Source organism: Podarcis vaucheri (assembly GCF_965113315.1).
Source record: "Podarcis vaucheri genome assembly, chromosome: 8".
Classification (NCBI taxonomy): Eukaryota; Metazoa; Chordata; class Lepidosauria; order Squamata; family Lacertidae; genus Podarcis; species Podarcis vaucheri.
The window spans coordinates 69,751,178-69,775,437 of NC_138766.1; the positions used below are offsets into that span (position 1 = coordinate 69,751,178).

Sequence of the window (24,260 nt, forward strand, 5' to 3'; positions counted from 1 at the left end):
TGAGTGATAGGCTCTCTACCCTTGGTCCTCAGTAACTGGAAGCGGCAAACATAAATATTTCCCGAAAACAGTTGGGGAATAACTCACTTATATACTGAGCTCTGTTATAACTGCAATTAGATCCTGTGGTACCCATTATAATATTATCTGGAGCACTATGGGACAGATCATTCTCTCTCTAATCCTGGAGCATCCAAATCCCTATATCCTTGAGCCCCCAAATTATCTCCACCAACTAACCCACCTTGGAGCTGCCAACACTCATTCTTGCAGCCTCTTATCTGGTTCTTGTTTGGATACTGGATTGAATGAGAGACATCTCTCTCCTGGAGTATTGTTGTAACAGCAGCCCAAAGGTTGGTAGCCCTGGGAAATGTTATTTCCCCATGGCTACTGATGTACAGAAAAAACAGGGGAAGGAAGCAGTTTAGCTGAAAAGAGATTTTGGGAATCATAATGCTTGCCTTTTATTTAATGCAAGCACAACAAGTCCTTGTGCTTCATATTTCAAGCCAAGAAAGTACAGACTTTGACAATATGTCTAATAAGATCAGTTTAAATTAATAAATCTTGGCTAATGGAAACAGGACGTAGCCTCCATGTTGACCTCATCTTTCGTTAAACCCAGTTCAACAATGGCCATGAAGGATATTCTTATGGCACTTGTTTCAACACTGTTTCCCACTACTATTTATTGTGACGTTTGCTTCCTCGGTTCATTTAATGATATACTGGGATGAAATTAAATTAGAAGCTGTGCTTGTGTTTCATGAAACAAAGAACTAACCATGCATTTCACCATCATTTCCAGAGAGCAGCATTGACCTCCGATAAAGACCTGTACCTTGACAACAGCTCCATTGAAGAAGCATCAGGAGTTTATCCAATTGATGACGATGATTATACTTCAGGTTCAGGCTCAGGTAAAGCAATGTCGCATAATGATAAATGTGTTAGGGCCAGACATGGCCTTTGTCCTACAGTTCCATTGTACAGCATACACTTCATGTGCCAGGTTTGATCCCTGGTTTCTTAAGAATGAAATAAAATCAGGTAGCAAGCAATGAGAAGCAGAGTAGTCATTACTGGGCTGGAAGAGTCCGACCATGTTCTTTTCCTGTGTTTCCTATGTGGGTCTCCACTAGTTGTGTTGATGCACTCAGGTCAGCTGATATGTATGAAGCGGGCCCTTGATCAACAAGAACATGAAAAAACCTAACCTGTAGAGTCCAGAAAATTCAGTCCAGTGGTACCTCTGGATATGAACGGGATCCGTTCCGGAGTCCCGTTCACATCCAGAAGCAAAAGTAACTAGCGATGGCACGTCTGCGCACACGTGTGACACTTTTTGCCGCTCCTGCGCATGCGCGTGATGTCATTTTTTGAGCGCATGCACGAGCGGCGAAACCCGGAAGTAACACGCTCCGTTACTTCCGGGTTGCCATGGAGTGCAACTTGAACGCGCTCAACATGAAGCATATTCAACCCGAGGCATGACTGTACAGGCAGCTCCCAATTTATGCGGAGGTTACGTTCCTAGGCACCATGCATTTAAGTGAAAGTGTGTATATTTGAAACACCTTTGAAAAAGCCTTCAGACACCCCCTTCCGCCCCTTTTGGTGACTTTTTGGGTCACTTCTGTATTTGGCGCAATGCACATGTGCGCAACCGCACATATATTGGATGTGCCTAAAGCAGACATTGCCTGTATGTTGACTACCTGCTGAACCTGTGATGCTGTTTATAATGAAGATTAGAATCCCCATGTTGTTATCAGTGTCTGTATCATTTAGCAGGATGACCTTGGTGACACGCTGCATTTAAAGGCCACAGAGAATGTTTGGGCAACAAAGAAGTAACTGTGGCTCAGGTGACACCACGTGATAATTTTTGCCACAAGCAAGAGCATTGCATCTCATTAGCATATGTCAGTTAAAGAGTATTTTTTATGGAGAGCATAATGTTGTTGATGGGCGTGGGGGCGGGGCTACCTAGAATGACGGAGATATTGAGTGTGTGGCAGGGAACAAACAGAGCTCTCAGTGGCTACCCCTTCCATGCTCCCACCTGGATTGTGAAATTTCATGTGCATTTCTATAGTTACACAGTAATCCTGAACTTTTCTGAAGCTTCCTGTTGGTTGAATTGTGCATTTATGTTTTCTGGAGCTGAGATATGCAGTCTTAAATGCTGATATCCTGTTGGATTTATTGCATATAAATAAGGGATAAGACAAAAAAAATGGGATTTGGTTCTTGATTAGACCCTGAGGAATTAAAAAAGTGGTTGCACCAGGCTGCTTGATTAATATAATTCTTTCCCCCTGCCCCAGTTGAATGTACTGAAGTAATGGAAAATTAAACTAAGAAAGCCAAATACTACTGAGCAAATCTCAATGAATTAAATCAGTTAGGTAGATAAAAGAAAATGTCACGAGTGTTTGGATTTCAGTGCAAAGTAGTTGCTACATAATCGGTCAGATAACTATCCGGTCCTTTTTACAGCTAAATAAATTCCACAGTAAATATTTAGAACCTTTTTGATTAGCCAGCTGCTGAATAAGTAAGGGCTGGTCCCCACAAACACCAGATTACATTCTCAAACTGTTCCTGGGGGGGGGGGGTCACATGCTTGAATGCTTCCCTATGAAAGCAACCCCTCCCCCCTGCAGATCAGGGACATGGGGAAATGTGGTTGGACACCGGCTCGCATCACCCCCAGCCAGTATGGTCAATGGTCAAATATGGAGGGCCATGGGTTCGCCTTCACTGCTGTAGATAGGAAACCAGCATGTTGTGAAGAGTTCAAGGGTTGTTGTAAGGACAAAAAGGTTGGGGTGAGGGGAGAAGTATATGCTATCTTGGAGCTCCTTGGAGGAGAAGCGCCAATATTTATTTTACATTTTTCTGCAATGTTGATGGTTTTTTTAGAAAAGATTTTTTTAAAAATAAAATAAAATTGTAAATAGCCTTTAGGGCAGCACACAAGTATCGGCAATAAACTAGAGCAGAGCAAATATGTACAGATGCGTTTCCATTCTTATACTTCAGGGGCTGAAGAAGAAGAAGAAGGTGATAACACGCCAATAGTGGTGCCATCAAGAACTCTCCCAAAGATGCCACCAACTAGTGATGCTCCCAGAACTGAGAAAACCACGCTGAAAATGCAGACCAAGGTACCTACGCAAACAAAGGTGTGTGCAGGGGAGGAGCCTCTTGCTGGTTTTTAAAGCTGCCGTGATAATAATTTAACCTTAAATGCCATCTGATGTATGCTTTAAGAGGATTTACTAGGTTTAGTGCAAAGCTGTGGATTAACCATAAAGACAACTCCCTTGGATATCATATCAGTCTATTGGGAGAAACGCAGAGCTTTGGTCTTCTGTTCTGAAACGTGTGTATCCCTCCTCTATATCTGGGAATATATCGGAAGCTACTCTCTCGTAGAAGGCAGCCGGTGCCCACAGTTTGGCAGGGTTCTTCCCCAGTGCTACATTTTCCTCCTTGAGCATCCTCAGGCTCCCCAATGTGTTAGTGCCTACAGCTAAAATGGGAAAGCTTGGTGACAAGTGTAGAATCCCCAGCCTTGCATTTTCTGCTGTTGTGCAAAGTAGCAATAGGCTATTGCAAGGAGAAAGGGAGTGGGCAGGAGACTCTGTGCTTAAGCCTTGCTCTGCCCACTGCTTCCCCTCTTTTAACCCTTAAACCTATTCCAGCCAGCTTCTCCCCCCCCCTTTTAGTGGGGAAGGGAGACAGGTGTGTAAGGAAAGCAGAGGTTGGGGTAGGGTTAAGTACTTCAAAGTTATGATTCTGAGTTGCATCGTAAGAGATACTTCCAAAGGCCTGAAACTTGCAAAAAACCATAGTGGAGAGTTTTTAGTAACGACCAAAGAGCAGGGCAAGCTGCTGTAGTTTCCTGCATCTAGGGCACCCAATAAGCATCACCGAGCAGTTGGCTATTCCTCTTATGGACCGTGAATCCTATCAGAATGTGCTTGTTGCTTCCCTTACGAATTCTGACACTCAAAAGGGTTTTACACAGGGCAGCCAAAATACAAAATATCAAAAGGAACTGATGGCTGCTAAAAGCTTTGTTGTAGGGCTATTGGCACACTAGGCTAGTTCCATCAAATTAACAGTGGAAATGTTTTGGGGCATGGCTTAAATTGTGGGGAATAGGCTCCTTGTTTTCAAATTATAGGAACAAGAGCATGGGAAGTTGCCTCTCACCAAGTCAGATCACTGGTCCACCTAGTTACACTCTATGCTTTCTACACCAACCTTATTTTCCAACTTGATGTCCACCAGCTGGGGCTGATAGGAGTTGTAGTCTAAAACAGCTGGATCACCCCAGGTTGGGGAAGACTGGGGTACACTGACTAGCAGTGGCTCCTCAGGTTTGAGAGAGGGGACTTTCCAACCCTACCTGGAGATGTTTGGGATTTAACCTGGGACCTTTCGTATACAAAGAACATGGTCTTCCACTGAGCTACAGGCCACGTTATGTTACACAGTTAAAGGATATTTAAACTGAAATAGACTACATTCATTGCACCATGTAGCAACACATCTATTTGATTTTACTCTTATTTCATGGGGTAAGCAAATCTATATAAGCACACATTGATTTGTAGGAGTTATTTTGAGAAAGGGGTCTGAGGCTTCCAGTTAGAAATTTAGGAGACAAATTCTGCCCCGTCCTCCATCCCCCTTTAAGGTTCTCAAGAGAATTGAGCTAAAGGTGTCAAGTGAATAGGAAATGTATATATTACAGAATTTGAATGCATAAAGGGTAATGGTTTCTGTCACTGCTGCTGCGGGTTGTTGTTTCTCCCCCTGAACTGACTCTGTGCCATCGTTTTCCCACATCTTGTGCTACAGTCACCTGAAGAGATTGATAAAAAGAGAATTCTCAAGCCTGACGCTGAAAACAAAAACGCTAAGAACGAACCAGGTGAAGACACCGACGTATTCACCCAAAAACACTCAGAAAACCTTTTCCAGAGAACAGAAGTATTGGCAGGTGGGTGCCATATGTTCATAAAGTGCAGAATAAGGAGCTTCCTGCTCTATTTTGAAGCCAAGGTATTCACTATCTCTGCAGCTACTCACATAGCTGTTGCTTTGAGCACTGTTCCTCCCCATCCTGTGGTATGATGCAATCTCCCCACTTTTTTCTCTCTTTTGCAACTGAGGAACGGTTTTATTGCTCTTTTCCTCTCAATACATTGCTGCCCTTTCCTTAGCATCTCAATAATGTTTACACCAGGACATTCACCTCCTCCTCAAGGGATGAAAGAAAAAACAAATCGCTTTCACCTGAGGGGTTTTTTTTGCAAAGGGGATGGGGCTGCTAGAAGCATTTGAGCTTTGCGAATTCCGATACAAACGAACCCTAACCTGCACCTCACACAGACAAATGTGAGGATCTAAACACTGCCAGCCCTCCGGATTTCACACTTCCTCAAATTTTGCAATGCATTTTTTTGGTTCAAAGCATATAGAATTGTGTTTAATGATGGCACGCGTTTTCAGATAATGTTCAGAAATGGGCATTTTGAGAGAACGTGTGTTGAAAATACATATTGAGCACCGTCCCTAGAACACCCCTTTCTTGGCCACTGGCGCACCAGCAGTGGAGGGGAAATGGCTGCAGTCCTTTCCACAAGTGGTGGATCTCCCTTCCAAAGGGTGGGCCTCCGGGCTACTCTCTCTGGGACCAGAGAGTTGCACCCTTCATGCCTTGCTTGTCTAGTTTGACTCCAGGGCTGCAATTCACACATGCTAGGAAGCAAATCCTTTTGCATTTTGCAGCCAAGTAAATATATTTGCGGCTGGGCTTGTCAAGCCTTCAGGAACATTTTAGAACGTCCCTTCCAGAACCTTAACAGTTATTTGGCTATAAAATGATCTGGGTGGCTCTTAAGAACCTGGTTGGGTTATAAACACGATTTACATGCTTAAACTAAACTGAATTAAAATGTTACAATGGCAGTGCTCCAAGGGGCCATAGTTGGCAGTGCCAGAAGCAAAAGTAGGGAGAACATTTTTGTTAACCCTTTGTACAGTAGAATGGTTTCTACGCACACTTGCACACTCCTCCCTATTCAGGCAAGCAAACTGCATTATTCAGGGATGCATTTCAGCCCGGCAGAACCCTCATGGAAACTGCAGAGCAGGACCAGTGAGGGGCGTGGCCTGGGAAGAGGAGGTGTGGCAAGGGTGGGAAACCTCTCCACTTGGTTCCCAGGCTTGAGACCTGTTGCTTTGAAATGCCTTTTTGAAAGGTTGGGATACTCAGTAAATGATGGTGGTTGTTTTTTCTCTTGAAACAACTTGGAGGCAATACACTGCTCCTGGTGAAACTTCTGTTCTTTTCCCCTTCCATAGCTGTTATCGCCGGTGGAGTTATTGGTTTTCTCTTTGCAATCTTCCTTATCTTGCTTTTGGTATATCGCATGAGAAAGAAGGATGAAGGCAGCTACGACCTTGGAGAACGCAAACCATCCAGCGCTGCCTACCAGAAGGCACCTACTAAGGAGTTTTATGCATAAAACTCTTAACTTAAGTGTCTCTGTTTAAGAGATCACTGAACTTTTTAAATAAAGCTTTTTTTTTTTTTTTGCATAGAATAATGAAGAAACCTTTTTTTTTTTCATTAAAGAGCCTTTATGGTACCTTTATGATAAAAAAAAATCCCATTGTATTTAAAACTTTTCATGTATTCCTTTTAAGAAAATGTAAAGTAAAATATTAACATTTTGCAGTGTTCTGTGAATAACAGTGGCAAAACATTATTTTATACAGCCATTGATGTTCACTGAATCATTTAAAAATTTTATGCATAAATGAAAATGATTGTTTTTATCCTATGGTTCAATGAAAGTTGTTTAATTTTTGTCAGCATGTCTGATTGATCTTACAAGTTAGTTTTTATTTCATTAATTTATCTGTTTCCAAAAAATAAAAATAAAAATAAAATGCCTTTTTGTAGTTGTCATGGTGCAATTTGTCTTCGGATAACTCAGATAATGGTAACTCTTAGTGTAAATGTATTTTTTCAGCTATGTAAACTTTAACCTCCACTTTGTATAAATTTTAGTGTCAGAAAATCCATTTTACACCTTGCTTTGTTTGTCAGTGTTCCTGTAGCTTCATTGAAACTTACAGCAGCAAATTAATGTGTAAAATTGGACTATTACTGCAAACGATGTAGTCGTACCCGTACAAAAACAAATCTTCTTTATGGGAGATGTTGCAGTAAGCTACTGACAAGCCTATACAAACCCAAAGACTCTTAACAGTATTCCAAGATGTTGCTGCAAATTTCTATGGCCACTGTTGGTTAATTTCTTGCAATTTGAAGGTACGAGTAGAAATTGAAAAAGAATCCTTTTTTAAATTGTTCTTTAAAAAATGCATTTAAGTTGTAAACGTCTTTTAAAGCCTTTGAAGTGCCTATGATTCTATGTAACTTGTTGCAGACTGGTGTTAATGAGTATATAACAGTAAAGAGAGAGAGAGAAAAGAAAATGTTGGTATTTTATAAGCACAGACAATTCTAATGGTAACTTTTGTAGTCTTACATGGATAGACATAAATTGTAATTTGGGAACATAAACACTACTGAATAAATCATGTGGCCTAATACTGAAATATTTCATTGTGGACTTTATTTTGTTCTCTTTCGTATAATGGCGACTTCATGCGCCATGCTACTAATTGCATCTGTTATATGATAAAAGGATATTTTGGAAACAAAGGTCCCCAAAGGTTGCTAACAAGAGTTTCACGGGAGAAATAGCTCTGTTTATAGCCTCATTAAAATGAAAATGTACCTGCAGTTGTTAATTCTTTTCACATTGGTGAAATGTTAAGTGCTAATCAGTATGGACTACTTCTTTAGTGCTCAGATTCACATGAATATAAAGTTTCAGTTCTCCATGTGCTTGAATGATTCCTCCCACCCATGCCTTGCCCTTGAAATAAGCAATATGGATATGTTTGCGTGTCTTGAAAAGTAACAGAATTATTCTACATCATTATCTCTGTGGTGGGGCTTGAGAATAGCTGGCCAAAACTGTATGTTCAGCGGCCACCATTTCTCCAAAGAAAAGGATGCAAGGAGAGGGAAGAAATAGCAGGTGGGAAGGGGGATGCTTGCATCCTTCCTTTGCTACAAAGGTGAGTCAGGAAACTAGATCCTCTCCATTTGCCTTGTGGTGCTTCCCTGGAAATCTGTGCAACCACACAGTAGTGGCCTCCAGGCGCCTGAGTCCCACTGAATGTGCTTTGGACATCATGCCAAATGTGGTGCTGCAGAGACCACACAGAAGTGCCATGTCCTACACGTCTGTATAAGATGGACAAGAACAAGGAGGCATGATAGGGCTTAGTGATGGGACAGTAAGGATGAGGAACTTGTGGCCCTCCAGATGCTGGGCCCCAGCTCCCAACAGTCCCCACCCATCATGGCCAATGGTCAGGGCAGGTGGGAAGTCCCATCAATATCTAGAGGTCTACCCAGTCTCCATTCCAGGTGTAGGGAGAAGGTTAGCCTGCAGTAGATAGCACAAAACTGCTGAAGTTAATGTGCATCAAATAATGATTTAAGTCCTGTCCATAGGCCTCAAGTATGACAAGCTGGAATGGTGTTTGTTCTTTTTAAGGTGCAAAAATTACATTTTGCATCCTATAGCAGAGAGACTGGATGCCGCAGTAGCAAGGAGGAGCTTCAAAAACAGATTTAATAAGGAAGTGGAGCACTGCAGCCTTAAAAGCCAAGCGCTTTGAGGTTCATGTGGAAGTTGGGTGACCAAGCCAACATAGAGACTAGGAGAAGATAAAGAGAAGAGGGTATGTCAAAGAGGCAAGAGGGTTTCATGAGATGCAAAGATCTGACAGAAGAGGGGAGGATGTAACCTGAATAAGGAAGTTCAGTGAGGAGAAGAGTGCAGTAATCTGGACAAGTGAAAAAACCGAAGTACCACACACACACACACACACACACACAACCCCTATCTCTTTACAACTTGCACATTCAACGTAGGGCTTTGAGTCTCTCTGGATTGGCTTCTTTTGCTGGTACAGTGTGTAACATGTCATTGATGGAATAAAAGAGAAAAAGTGTTGGATTTATGCAGGACCATCCACACATTGTTCTGCTTTATTAGTTGCTCTGCAATGCTTTCCTGTTATTAACACGTTGTATTTTGCATCTGGAGTGGAATTCTTGCTCTATAGCACAACAAAAGCAGGGTGGGGAAAAACAACCCCAGGACATGGGTGGTCTGAAAAGTTGCAAGGTTTTGGCAGGAAGCCAAGGCACATTCCTTGGTTGGAAATGAAGTGGTGTGTACAATCTCAACTTTCTGCAGTCCCAAGCAATATTGGAAGCGTGATTGCGTAGAATCATCTGGATACCGTCACGAGCCCAAATTACAATGGATGTACAACATAAAGGGCACGTGGAGGGGCATCCTTTCCCTTGGAAGGGTGTGATATTGGAAACTCGTGTGGCAGGAGATTAAACTTCATTTTACTTTGCATAATGGAGTAGCTATTCCAATAAAATCTCACCATTTGACCTAGCAAATAACACTATGCTTGGTTGTTTGCAAGAGACTGAGTGGCAGCTTTCCTGCTATAGAAAATTATTTAATAAGTTACTTGAAAACTGACTGAAATACTTCACACGCTTCTTTTGATTTGCCACAAGCTGAGCCGCTTGAAAATGGTGTTCAGCAAGTGCTCATTAATTGCACAAAATGTAGTGAAGCGAAGCTCACGAAACAACAGCTGCTAGAAATAACGGCAAAAAGCCTTTGCTGCTACCCAAATGCCAACATAAAGTCTACTATACCCAAACACAGTTATTTCATTTGCATGGTCTGATGTAAAGTCTTCTGCATAATTCCAGGTTGTTTACAGGTTGAGTAAGCCAAATATTAAATGGGGAATATTGCACAGTCAGAACTAATGCATCTACTTATGCAATCTACCCCCACCACATTTGCAATGGGAGATGGGTGGACTGGATGAAGGGACAGGATCACTCTTCCTGTGCGGAATTCCCTAGGTGCAGTGGTTAAGAGCGGTAGTCACGTAATCTGGGAAACCGGGTTCGCGTCTCCGCTCCTCCACATGCAGCTGCTGGGTGACCTTGGGCCAGTCACACTTCTGTGAAGTCTCTCAGCCCCACTCACCTCACAGAGTGTTTGTTGTGGGGGAGGAAGGGAAAGGAGAATGTTAGCCGCTTTGAGACTCCTTAAAGGGAGTGAAAGGCGGGATATCAAATCCAAACTCCTCCTCCTCCTCCACCTGCTGAATAGGTGTGCAGAATAGCCAATGGAAACCCCCAAAATGAGGCATTTGGGGTGTGGGTGGGGAAGAGCTAAACCAATCTGGGATCTGCTGCCCCTCTGACTGGCATGTGGAGCGGAACTGTGGGTGCAGAAGTGGCCCCAACAGAAAGTGGCTGGGGTGCAAGGATAAGGGTTGCATCCTAAATATTCAACCTCCTGTTTTGAATTTTCAACTTTTTAATACTTCAAATAATGCAAAAGATGTCTTTTCCCAGTATGGACTATGCTTCTAAAGGCAATTTTACTGGAATGAATCTTCCCTGTGGGTTGGATCCAAAAGTGCCTTGTGCAAGCAGAGGGGTGATTCCTCTGGGCCCCATTCCATACCATTCCAGGAGTTCCACTGACCCATCAGCAGATTTTCAGGGTCAGAGGAAGGCATGCAGTGCTTCTCTACAGCCAACCCTACATGTTTCCTACAGGCCAAGTTTTGTTGTCATGGTGAAGAATTTTATACTCTTGATCTTCAGTCTGCTTACTAGCAGACGCTTCACAACTCTGCTGCTAAAATACATATACAGTGGTACCTCTGGTTAAGTACTTAATTTGTTCCGGAGGTCTGTTCTTAACCTGAAACTGTTCTTAACCTGAAGCACCACTTTAGCTGACGGGGCCTCCTGCTGCCGCTGCATCGCCAGAGCACGATTTCTGTTCTCATCCTGAAGCAAAGTTCTTAACCTGAAGCACTATTTCTGGGTTAGTGGAGTCTGTAACCTGAAGTGTATGTAACCTGAAGCGTATGTAACCTGAGGTACCACTGTAATTCCAGATCCAGAGAACTCTGTCATTTTGGTTCAATACTGTATCTAAAACAATGCATGAGGGAAAATACTCCTTTGTGTGCTCTGTAAGTGATTCTTTGTAAGTGAGAGTGACTTTGTTAAGTGACTCAAGCCATTGTATAGATTAACTCAATAAATAAATTTAAATGGCAATAGTATGCCATAGAAAGGGCCCTACCCTGGATGAGGACTCTTGTCTATTAAATTGAGACCCCCCTTGTTCTCTTTTCACATGCCCAAGGCAGCATACAGCATGAAAACGAATAATATTAAGATAAAAGCACATCAATAAAAACCAAGCAGCACCGCGTCACACTTTCTTGTCCCAGTGAAGACAGCAGGATGGTAAAGAAACACAGAGTGTGGGGTCTCCACTGTACTGAGCGATACAATAGTCTTGTCTGGATTCAGTTTCAGGAGATTCTCTTGGATCTTGGGCCAAGCTGTGACTTTGAGTCAGAAGAAAGGACAAAACATGGTTGCCTTCTGTTCTTCCCACCCATTTGTCATTTGTTTTGTACTGGATCCAAGAAAGCCTGACTGAAGCTGAATCAAGAGACAATTAAAATGATGATGAACCCACTGAATCTTTCAGGGAGCATGGATTAATTATTGTTCTTGCCAAAATGACAACAACTTAACTTTCCAAGTATAATTCTTGGTAGGCTTAAATTAATATTTAACCATTCTGCTCCTGTTGCTTATTACTCTCAAATTCGTTGCAGAGCTACGTAATTTAATAGAAAGTGGGTGGGCGATACAATAAAAGAACAAAGTACAGTTAAATTGATGCCGTTTCCTGCGATGCAGAAAAACATACTGTTGGATGGTTTTTAGATAGTAACACATATTGAACACGCCCTTCAGTGGACTGCTTGGTCATTTTTACATTGTATTTTTACAAAAGGGTTCTTATTACTTTCTGTGGTAGACTCTATAGTTTATTACATATATGCTTCCAAATCAATGGCGTGCTCACTTTTTGAATAATGTGGACAGTTCTGATTGTTCATTCTCAAAAAGGATATTGTAAAGCTGGGGAAAGTTGCAGGAAAGGGGGAAACAAAATGATCAGGGGGCTGGAACAACTCCTCTGTGGGGAAAAGCTATAAATAAAACCTTTGAAGGTTTTTATTTTACCTGAAAAAAAGATGACTAAAGCAGGGGGTTATACCATTATGCATGTTGTGAGGATTTTCTTTCTTGTCAGTCACAATACCAGATCTCAGGTCATCCAATAAACCAGATTGCAAACCAATTCAGGACAGACAAAAGAAATAAATACATAAATAAAATTTTAAAAATTGTCCAGTAGCACCTTAGAGACCAACTAAGTTTTTTCTGGGTATAAGCTTTCGTGTACATGCACACTTCTTTTCTTCAGATACACTTTCTTCAGACAAAAGAAAGTACAGTGGTACCTCGGGTTATAGATGCTTTAGGTTACAGACTCCGCTAACTCAGAAATAGTACCTCGGATTAATAACTTTACCTCAGGATAAGAACAGAAATTGAGTGCCAGTGGCACGGCGGCAGTGGGAGGCCCATTAGCTAAAGTGGTACCTCAGGTTAATAACACTTTCAGGTTAAGAACGGACCTCCAGAACAAATTAAGTACTTAACCCAAGGTATCACTGTAATTCTTCACCAAACAACTAAGCTATGGACAGGGTTGGCCCAAAACATTTTGGCAGCTGAGGCGAACCACAAAATGGCGTGGCGAGTGAAGATCTACCTCAGGAACACAGGTGGGAAGAGACCAGCAGCACCTTCTATTTGCTAGGAGGAGGTGGCAACTCTGGCATTTGTTAGTTGCTTTATGCAGAAAGCTCTCAAAGCAACTTGGCAAGATAAACTCGATAAACTTCAATATACCTACCTCTACTATAGCTTCTTTGGAGTTGGTAGCCATTTCCCCTGTTGGAACTGTACATACTTGTTAATTTGGACCATGACCTTGTCATAAATTCTTAGCAAAACACTTTCCATTGAAAATGTCAATATCTTTCTTACAGAAACTTACTTTTCAGTATAAACAGACTTTTTTTTTGAAGTATCTATTTATGCATGAGTTATTAAGACCATAGGGAAAGGGTTAGAAAAATACTCCTGTCAAATCGAAGTAACCAGCCCAAAAAGACATTATCCATTCTGTTGTGTGCAAGTGAGTAGGAGTGAGAAGAGCAATCATTATCTAGACTTTTTAATGACTCAAGTTGGAAACTATTTTTCATGGGAGATCTCCTGGATCTGCTGTGAGAAATCGGCAACACTGAACAGCAAAACACCACATACATTTGGTCACAGTTTAAGGAATCAAAGTTACCATATAACTGACATTAGCATTAAAAAGAACAGGCCGAGCTTTTCCGCAAGCTTCTTTCAACTTCTAACTGTGACTCTGGAAATTGTCACTTCCATTTTCCAAGGAACCACAGCTTGCAATGTTGTCCAAACCCTGCCTGTTGTGAAAAACATACGGTGCAAATTATATATTTATATAAAAGTCTAGTGATTAACAGATGCCTCTCTTCCCTTGGCAGATCATAGCTCTCAATCCAGATGGAAACCAAGGACATCTGGATGGTGAAAGAAGGACAGTAACTTGTTAAACTATTCCCTTCAGGAACTATTTACTTACTGGTACTGGGCATGTGTTTAGCATCATCCATGCCCTAACTGTGCGTGTCCTAGAGTTTCCATAACCTTTCCTTCAGTTCTTCTTTTTCTGGAGACAAGAGTGATTCAGCCTTATACTGTGTTTTAGGGAGATTGCATGTAGCTTGATCCAATGCTATTTTGTTCCTAAAGGGAATAAAATCCAGGGAATCTAGGTTGAATTGGGCAAACTTCTCTAGAATGGTAATTCACAAGGTACTGGAGTACTAGGTCAGGTAACTTTATAGTGTAGCCTGACATTAAATATATTAATTTTAAAACTCAACAGCACACTCTTTATATCTGCCTACTTTCAACCGTCACTTTAATATAATGAATTTTCAATAACAGAATCCCACACAGCCTTCAGGCTTTAAAACAATACAATGAACAAAGTCCCAACACCATCTCTGTAGACTGACTAATGACAATCTTTCATTGTTATCTTAAAATTCGGAATGCGAAAATCTGGAGTGAAGTTTGGCCAGATAAAATCATTAAAAATCATTTTGTGTGTGTAATGTGGTCCCTGGATTCATGGGCAAAAAAACAGTGCTTTAGAACAGATACAGGATGGATTCAGTTCAGAAGAGGCAATTTGGTTTATCCACTATAAAAGGTCATCCCAGTTTATTGGGAAATTGGTCAGTTGTAGCTTTCTTGTCCCAGTTGTGCAGTTGTGATATTTGCTGCTGCCAGGAAGAAAATCTGGAAATCCTTTCCTGGATTTCCTTTACTGAGTAAAGCCATTGCACAACACATCTTCTCTTCATGAGAGACTTGCTCCCACAATGAATCCTGTGACAGGATTCCCATGACATCAGATTCCTGAAGAGTAGCCTTGTGAGCTGCAAAAATGCATAAAGCGATGCTGCACGTCAGAATCTAGCTGATTTATTTCAGTAGGAGAGTTCAGAGGTAACACGAGTAGGAGGTGGTGCACAAAACCTAAGTTTGGATTTTGTTTGTGTTTAACAGCAAGCCTGCCAAATCAAAATGCAAAATGAAACACCCTAGAAACTCACACTTCTCTTAATTTTGGTAGGTAGTTCTCTCCCTACACATGTAGTATCCATGGCTGAAGTATCTTTGACAGATGCCCACTCAACCTCTGCTCAAAAACCTCCGATGAATCTTCATTCCCGCCTTGTTCCTGATGTAGATCTTTACTCCCTCTTCTAGCTTGGCAGGGAGGGGACAACCTTACCGTGGTTTGCCTCAGATGCCAGTGTTTTGCTCTGGCCCTGATTTGGTCCCCCAGATGGTGAATGTGAAGGATAGGTTATGGACTCTCCTTGCTCCAGCAAGTGACTGAGAGCAGTGGCGTAGCGTGGGGGGTGCAGGGGGGGCCGGCCGCACCGGGCGCAACATCTGGGGGTTAGGGTTAGGGGGCGCAAATCCACGGGTTAAGGGGCACAAATCCACGGGTTAAGGGGCGCAAATCCACAGGTTAGGGGGCGCAAATTACTTGCCTTGCCCCGGGTGCTGACAACCCACGCTACGCCACTGACTGAGAGGATGAGGCTTTCAAGTTTTACTGTTGTTTTGCAAACAAAACAATCAAGGGGGTGGAGAAATTAGGAAAGGTTACAACATTTGGGACCTCTTGGTTTAGAAAACAAGGCAAGTAATGGGAGACATGACAAAGGTGTCTAAAGTTATACATGGTGTAAAGAAAAGAGAAAAGTTCTTCTCCTCTCAAAATACTTGGGGACATCGACTTGGCCACCAACGTGGATGGTTTCAAAAGAGGATTAGACAAATCTAAGGAGGATAAAACCATCTGTGTCTGCTTGTAACGATGGCAATGTTTTGATTCCAGCATTAATAATAATAATAATAATAATAATAATAATAATAATAATAATAATAATTTATTATTTATACCCTGCCCATCTGGCTGAGTTTCCCCAGCCACTCCTGGCGGCTCCCAATCAAATGTTAAAAACAGTACAGCATTAAATCTTAAAAACTTCCCTGAACGGGTCTGCCTTCAGATGTCTTTTAAAGATAGGATAGCTGCTTATTTCCTTCACATCTGAAGGGAGGGCGTTCCACAGGGTGAGCGCCACTACCGAGAAGGCCCTCTGTCTGGTTCCCTGTAACCTCACTTCTCGCAATGAGGGAACTGCCAGAAGGCCCTCGGCGCTGGATCTTAGTGTCCAGGCTGAACGATGGGGGTGGAGACACTCCTTCTGGTATACAGGAGCGAGGCTTTTTAGGGCTTTAAAGATCAGCACCAACACTTTGAATTGTGCTCAGAAACGTACTGGGAGCCAATGCAGATCTCTCAGGACCAGTCTTATGTGGTCCTGGCAGCCAGTCCCAGTCACCAGTCTAGCTGCCGCATTCTGGATTAATTGCAGTTTCCGGGTCACCTTCAAAGGTAGCCCCACGTAGAGCGCATTGCAGTAGTCCAAGCGGGAGATAACCAGAGCATGCACCACTCTGGCGAGACAGTCTGTGGGCAGGTAGGGTCTTAGCCTCCGTACCAGGTGGAGCTGGTAGACAGCTGCGCTGGACAAAGAATTAACCTGCGCCTCCAAGAGACTGTATGCCTCTGAATATCACTTACAGTGAATCACGGGGGGAAGAGCGCTGCTGGGCTCATGTCCTGCTTGTGGACTTCCCATAGGCATCTGATTTGCCCCTGTGAGAACAGGATGCTGGACTAAATGGGTCATTAGACCGATCCACCAGGCTCTTCTAACATTCTCATTAGCATAGAGAAAGAGTAGTTTACTAATCCATGGCTGTCATTTGATCCTTACGCAAAATGGATCAATAGAGCTCCTTGTATTTTTGCACTCTCCTTGGGAGGTGTGGCTATGGGGCTGTCAAGATGCGCTTCAAATTTTACCACTCTAACACTGGTCCAACTGCATTGTCTAAAAGAATGTCTAGCGCTGAATACAGTGGTGCCTCGCAAGGCGAAATTAATTCGTTCCGCGAATTTTTTCGTCTAGCGAATTTTTCGTCTTGCGAAGCACGAAATCCCACAGGAATGCATTGAAATTCAATTAATGTGTTCCTATGGTCAAAAAAAGTCCAAACAAAGCCAAATTTGGTACAACAAGAGTTTATTAAGTGCTCTTTAAAGTCACTCATACTGTAAAGAGCATTTCAAAAATTGAAGGAACAATAAATTAAGTTTCTAAACATGACAGAAAAACTTTTTTTAAAAAAAACACAACATGGCCCAATGGTCACAGAAAATCAAAAAAATTCAAAAAAACCCCACACAAGATCCCAGATTCTTGCAAACCCCTCCTCAACTGTTCCCCCAGCCACCTACCACAGAAATTCAAATCCAGATTTTTTTAAAAAAAAAAAACCATGGCCCAATGGTCACAGAAAATCATAAAAATTCAAAAAAAAACCCCACACAAGCTCCCAGATTCTTGCAACCCCCTCCTCAACTGTTCCCCCAGCCACCCACCACACAGAAATTCAAATCCAGAATTTTTTTAAAAAAACAGCAGAGTGGCCCAATGGTCACAGAAAATCATAAAAATGCAGGGGGAAAAAAACAAGCTTCCAGATTCTTGCAAACCCCTCCCCAACACCAAGTCCTTGAATTCCAAACACCCCAACCCAAAATCCAACCCCTCCAAAAAAGTTTTAAAAGTTTTGGAAAAGCTTCAAAAATCACCAAAAACCTCAAAAAGGCTACCACACCGCGTTCTATGAGTTGCTCCTTGAAGTCAAGCCGCAACTGTATTAACGGTGTTAAGAAACAGGAAACAAACTTGCAACACGTTTTCGTTTTTCGTCTTGCGAAGCAAGCCCATAGGGTAATTCGTCTTGCGAAGCAGCTCAAAAAAACGGAAAACCCTTTCGTCTAGCGAGTTTTCCGTCTTGCGAGGCATTCGTCTTGCGGGGCACCACTGTGTGTTTATCTTTTTCATTTTTAACAAAACAGTTCTTCTATCACCAGTTCTTCTTGGAGGAACATCACCGGCCAAAGGACTCATTAGTTGAGGCTGTTGACTGCACACTGCCCCGCTACTTGCACCACGGGCGAGTTCCCAACTGGAATTCTGAACGGCGGCTTGGGCTTTCCTGACACAAATGCCTTCTCAAATGTTCATAGCATGCTACAGCTTCAATGCTCTAAAGAACCATGGAACTGTCAAATACAAGAGAGAATAGCACAACTGTGTGGCATAGATTGTTCTTGGCAGCTGGTCCGCAGCTGTAGAATTTATTCCTGAAACCTATCACTGTGATATCTGAACATCTGGTGATTCTCCCTCATCGCTCTCTTGCCCCTAAAACCCAGCAAACATCACATCGCTTAAGCTATCTCATATGTCTTAAGTTCCTCTTCCTTCCTGCCTCTGTGGAGGTTTTCATATTTAATTGATGGAAAGTGAAATGAACAATGCAAAGAATTTGGAGGAAAAGCAGCAACTCCCGCCTCTGAATAACAGCACCCAAGACAACAGGATTTCACTGATGCAACATAAAGCCCTACCTTGTTGTTACATTTTTAAAAAACGGTAGGCAGAAAAGTCATTGCATGCGGAGATGAACGATCTCATCTGCTATGCAAGCTCACTAGAGACACTGAGATGAATCCCTGTTTTATCTGGACATCCAGTGACTCGAAACATTTAAACTCCCTTTTATTCTTTCCAGGGCAGGTAATTTTGTACACAGGAACAAACCTGTGAAATTAAGAGCTTGCACAAAGGAATGGCTTGAGTTTCCTTAATGGAAGATTTGTTGCACCTTCCATTTGAACGAGAAGCAATGGTCAGCACATCTGGAAAGCTAGATAACGCTAGATAAAAATAATTTAAAAAATAAAAATAGCCACTTAGTTCAGAACTCATAGAAAAACCATTACTAGTTTAACAGTGTCTCTGTTTCCAGTTTGTAAAGCAGGAATAATATTAACCTACTTCACAGAGGCTTTGACAGGACAAAGGAGTGGAAGATTATGATGTCCTAAATGCAAACAACAGACATTGAAATACAATTGCTGTCATGAACTGGCAGGACAACGGGGAGGAAGCAGAGGATCCCAGTGAGGGGTGTAGCCAGGACTGGGACGCACTGGGGCAAGCAAGGGATGGGGAAGGAGAGGTTGGTATATGAAGTACTCACAGGGTGACGGAGAATGATGAGGGTCAGCACACAGAAGCCAGAGCAGCAAGAACCATCACCAGAGCCAGAGGGGCCCACAAGGAGGGTTCTGAGGCCTAGGGAGCAGCAGGTGGGATGCTCCAGGAAGCTGAGGCAGGCAAGGGCCCAAAGCCCAGCTCTCTAGCTGGCCAGGTGGGGCTCGCTAGCTCTGGAAGGAGGTGTGTGATTCCTCGGCTGGAGTAGGCTTAGAAGATGTGAAGGCCACATGCCTCATCAAGCCCAGATGCTGCAATCAGCATGCAAAGTATAAAAGGGAAGCAGAGCTGAGGTGTTGTGTCTGCTCAACTGCCCATGTTGGTGGACCATGAGTTGGATGCTCCTGGACCTCCACAGGACTGTGCTTTGGGTTTGATTCTGGACTATATCCTGACTGGGGACTTCAGACTTGAATTTACCCTGAACCTTTGGACTTCACTTGTGTGGACTGACCTCAAATTTTGGACTTGGCATCCTGACTTACTGCCAGGGGTTCAGGAAAATTGTGCTTTAAGAAATGTGAATCACCAAAGCTGCTGAGATACTGTTATGGTCTGTGGCTCTTCTGGATGTGGTTGGACTCCAATTCCCATCAGTGCCAGCCAACATGGCCAAAGATCAGGGGTGATTAGAGTTGTAGTCCATCAACTTCTAGGTGACACTTATACTACTTTATCAACTGCCATTCCCCTTAAAAGAATCCTGGTGACTACAGTTCCCATGATTCTTTGGGGGAAGCCATGGCTGCTAAAGTGGTGTAAGAGTGCTTACACCTGCTTTAGTGACTAGGAACTGCACCATGGCACTTTTCAGAAACTGAAGTGCAATGTCAGCACATTTTAATACTTCCCATTTTCCTACACTGAAACTGCAAAGGTTGAGTCACTGAATCAGAGGGAACCTTAATCTGAATGGTTCACTGAATTTATTATGGTGCTGACTGTATCACAATACACCTGTTGGTGTATGAAAAACACGCAAGAGACCAACATCTGGGGAGGAAAACGGGTGGGTGCGTCTTAATGTCACTGACAGACATACCAAGGAAGTCTTCTGGTAATTTCATTAAGTTTTTCAGGATAAATATATATCAGTCTAAATCTGGGTGGAGCAGTTCATGAGGACTGAGTTTTAGGAGCATTTCCTAAGCAGAAGCTTTCTTTTCTTTCACTTTTGGAAAAATGTGGCTCTCCAAAAGAAATGACACATAAATTCAAAGGAATGGTGGCGGCGGAGTAGGAAAATGTGCCTGCATAAAAAGCAACCCAAAACAAGTTCAAAATGGTGCTACTGTGAACCTTCCAGTCCGACATTAATTCAAGTGACCCCCAACTTGGTGCCCTCCAGATGTTTGGGACTATAGCAGTGGTGCTGATGGGAGTCCAAAATTTCTGAAGGGGGTCAGATTTGGTTATTGTATTTTTTAAGCTTATCTACAGATATTGGACCTTGCAGCATTCTGTATATTCCAACATCCTATTTGGTTCCTTTTTCTTTTCTCTGCTCCATGTACTAATCCCCCAAGTAGTAAATGATTTACTAGCAAATTATTATGCCAGAGATTTAGTATTTTAGGTTAATTATTTCTGTTTTGAGTGCCAGCAGGCCCCAAGCCTAACGAGTTAAACACTACAAAACATGTATATGATACCATTTCCAGAATCCAGGTGTCTTGGGAAGGGACTCAGCTGTCTGGAGTACCGCCAGCTAAATAAACAAATAACAAAAGTGGATATCATGAGGTGCCCATAACTTTATTGCTTCTGACCTGTCCAATACATTAAGGGAAGGAAATTCCCATTCACCTCCCCCTCAAGGGTGAAATGTGGAAGGGAAATACACTGTTACAAAAGCCATAACAAGCTGAATCCAGTCTTTCTGCCCATTGTTAAGTACAGAAGAAAATCCACCAGCTTGATTTGGAATTGGGACCAGCAAATTGAGAGGTTTTCTTTAAAGATGACAAAATGGCCACCCCTGAAACTAATCCCCAAATTCGAATATTGCTGACTTTCCCAATGCTCAGTAAGGTACAATTGCTTCCCTCAACTCTGCTGTGAGCCGCTGTTCTCTGGCTTTCTGCACTTTGTGATAGCAGTAGAAGCAGCAGCTGCAGCAACAACTGAAGTCTCAATGGAGGCCTAAACTCCCCTTCCTAGTGCTTTGATGCTCTGTCTCATATGTCAAGAATTCTGGGAAACATCATTTCCCAGGGTACCTGGCATCCAAACGAAGGACAAAGGTGTCCTAGAAAATTTGCTTTCCCTGGTGACCCGGCATTTAATGGACTAGGGGAAGGGGGAGGCATTCAGTGTATGATCTAAGATGAATAACTTCTTTGTAGGAAATGCTCCTCAGTTGGTGAGGCTGCTGAGTATTACAAATAGGGCAAGTTTGTATTCCAAGACAGGTATAACTACATTCTTTGATGACTTTACTGGAAGAAATCTAGGGGGGTGGGGAAGAAATCTAGGCAAAGCATTTGCAATGTCCCCTTTTCACAGATAAGCAGATGCTGCATGGAAGCAAAATCCTAACCTCCTTTGTGACTTTATATGTGTGCACATAATTCTTTTTTAGTTTTAAGCTTGCTCAATATCAACATACCTACGTCTGAAAGCTTGTAGGTTTGTAGCATATATCATTTGGCAAAGCCACACAAGGAGTCTCTGCCTGGCAGTTGACTAGGGAAAGAGAGGTGAGGTTCACTGAAACAAACCTTTCGTGTGATGCTTTGACAACAAAAAACAAAAATGATCATCAGTGAGCTATTGTTTTAAAGAGCTGAATGTAACACTGTCTCTGCGACCATCAAATTTAGTTATGTTTTCCACCATTCAAAAGAAAAGAGAGGTTTGTAAACAAAAAGAAATACAACAACAAAAATGGCAGATGGCCAGATTGTGACTCTCCTCTTAATGAGACAAACAGGGAAGAAAAATCAAGGGTACCAAAGGAGAGTGGAAGGAAAAAGTGTGAGGTGGAGGAAAGAGATGATGGATATGTTTTCTGGGGCCCCTCAATGAAACCAACACGAGGACAGTTTGTTCTATTACTACTGCAAATGAAACCTCTGTCACCAGACCCAAAGGGGAAGAAACAGAAGCGAATAGATGTGAACATATTATAGTCACTAAGAACTGAGAATGTGTTTTGTGAGTGACAGTGAGTCATTCAATCATCTCTGTACTTTATCGCCTTACGGATAGATGTTCTGTGACATCTTTATAAACTGCGAATAATAGGAACTCAGGCTTGAACAAAAGAGGATACTGCTGGAACAGGCAAATGTACCATCTAGTCTTGCACCCTGTTCTCAGAGTGGCCAGCCAGATGCCATGGGGAAGTCCCTAAGCCCAAAAGCCCAAAATGATGTTGGGAGGGCAGGCTTCATATTGGGGGGCGGGGTGGGTGAATCTCCTTGTTAGGGGGGGGCAGAACCTCAGTTAATTATTTTTATTCATTTACTTGATTTAGGGGGGCAGCTTCCCCCCACCCGGCTACCCCTATGCCTACATGTAGCTTCAGATCAGATTACATGCAACCACCGCAGTGGCGCATCTCATAGCCTGCACGTCTGTCAGAGCCACATGTCTGGTGCCAGTGTTGCATCAGCAGGACTTGGCGCAAGGATGAGCGGGAGATGGCCACTGAATGCCAAATGTAGGTACATCAGCCCACATATCGTTCCTTACCTGCTTCTATTTCTAGTCTTAAGCGATTCAACCTTTTCTTTGGATGACTAGTCGGCCGGTGTGACCAAAGCTACCTCGGGTTAAGAACTTAATTCATTCTGGAGGTGCATTCTTAACCTGAAACTGTTCTTAACCTGAGGTACCACTTTAGCTAATGGGGCCTCCCGCTGCCGCCACGCCATTTCTGTTCTCATCCTGAAGCAAAGTTCTTAACCCGAGGTACTATTTCTGGGTTAGTGGAGTCTGTAACCTGAAGCGTCTGTAACCCAAAGCATCTATAACCTGCGGTACCACTGTAGTCGCTTTGCAAAATACACTGCATGGGAGATGTTGCAATGAACTGGTTTATCCCAGCTACTTTGCCGTCTTATGTAACCTTGCCAGCTCCTTTTTTTTTTAGTTTATAACTTCCTTCTCCCAAGACTCCCGCCCGGGGCCTCGTACAAGCTCTGCACAGGCCTGGTCTTGATGCCTTTGGTGCTGGGATGATTAAAAAAGAGAGAGCTTGGTTTGTTTTCTCCTGGCAACACCCCACGGAGGCGAGGGGCTCTCTGGCCCTCCTCGCCGGGCTGTGACCCAAGAGCCTCTCCAAAGCGCACAAGCAGCGCGCGAGGCTGACGTCTGTACCCGCTGGAGAGGCAAATGCTCCTGCCGGGCGGCCAGCTCAGGCAGGGAGGAAAGCGCCTCTCCGCTTCATTCAGCCAAACGCTGCTGCTGCTGCTGCACAGGGGACGTGGCCTCGAGCTCTCCTCTCCGCCACCCGCTCGCTCGCTCGCTCCAGAGGAAGGTTGGTGAACAGCCCCGCTCCTCCCCCGCGTTCTCCGCGGCAGGAGGCCGATCGGGAGCCGTTTGCGGGCCGGAAAGACCCGCGGCCGCGCAGTTTTAGGGCCGGAGAAAGTAGCGTGGTTGGCGGGCCGGCTGCGCACGCTTGCGCGCAGGGAGGACCGCCGCTTCTTGAAACGCCCCTGCAGAAACTAAAAAAAATGTGTCCTGAAGTCAAGAGAGCAGCTATTCTCACGGGGGCGGCTCGTGGTTCCTTGAACCAGGCGGAAACTCCATACTATAGGATTTCTCCTCTTGCTCACAGTTCAGCCTACAAAACGGGAAGGAGGGGGAGCCTTACCTTACCTTACCTTCTTCTGCAACTTATTATTTGACTAAAGGGAAAGGGACCCCTGACCATTAGGTCCAGTCGTGGCCAACTCTGGGGTTGCGGTGCTCATCTCGCTTTATTGGCCAAGGGAGCTGGCGTACAGCTTCTGGGTCATGTGGCCAGCATGACTAAGCCGCTTCTGGTGAACCAGAGCAGCGCACGGAAACGCCGTTTACCTTCCCGCCGGAGCAGTACCTATTTATCTACTTGCCACCCGCATCCCGCAACTTATTATTTGCCTAGTAGGAAGGGTTAGCAGCGGAGACTATGGAGGGTGTGACTGCGCAGTTGAATGGATAGATTGTATTGACGACCTGCTTTTCACCTTCCAGAGGATCTTATTGATTATTTTTAAGCATTGTGTGTAGTGGAGAGACGAGGAGGAGGGGTGATGTTTGCAGCTTCCTGGTCCAGCTCCGTGTTATGAATTTCCCTTCCTAGGATGAGTTGCGCTTGCCATACATAGCCTTGCATGGTCAGT

At 43.4% G+C, this 24,260-nt stretch overlaps 2 protein-coding genes and 1 long non-coding RNA gene across 4 annotated transcripts in view; 2 read left to right on the plus strand and 1 right to left on the minus strand.

Annotated features, from left to right (window-relative positions):
- Positions 1–7,656, plus strand: part of SDC2 (syndecan 2) — a 62,529-nt gene extending 54,873 nt beyond the window's left edge. Inside the window, exons 2-5 of the mRNA XM_082236154.1 lie at positions 812–923; positions 3,052–3,194; positions 4,882–5,023; positions 6,391–7,656. Coding sequence (XP_082092280.1) covers positions 812–923; positions 3,052–3,194; positions 4,882–5,023; positions 6,391–6,554 — 561 coding nt within the window. The 3' untranslated portion in view covers positions 6,555–7,656. The remainder of the gene's footprint in view (positions 1–811; positions 924–3,051; positions 3,195–4,881; positions 5,024–6,390) is intronic.
- Positions 7,657–13,608: 5,952 nt separating this feature from the next.
- On the minus strand, positions 13,609–22,053 carry LOC309539089. The gene is made up of 3 exons (XR_014222683.1): positions 21,543–22,053; positions 20,583–20,638; positions 13,609–13,951 (listed from the first exon to the last, which is right to left on the minus strand). It is a non-coding gene; the product is annotated as an uncharacterized lncRNA (long non-coding RNA).
- Positions 22,054–23,046: 993 nt separating this feature from the next.
- Positions 23,047–24,260, plus strand: part of CPQ (carboxypeptidase Q) — a 165,256-nt gene continuing 164,042 nt past the window's right edge. For both annotated transcript variants that reach the window (XM_082235761.1, XM_082235760.1), the window contains exon 1: positions 23,047–23,413. The gene's annotated coding sequence lies outside the window, so the exon portion shown is untranslated. The remainder of the gene's footprint in view (positions 23,414–24,260) is intronic.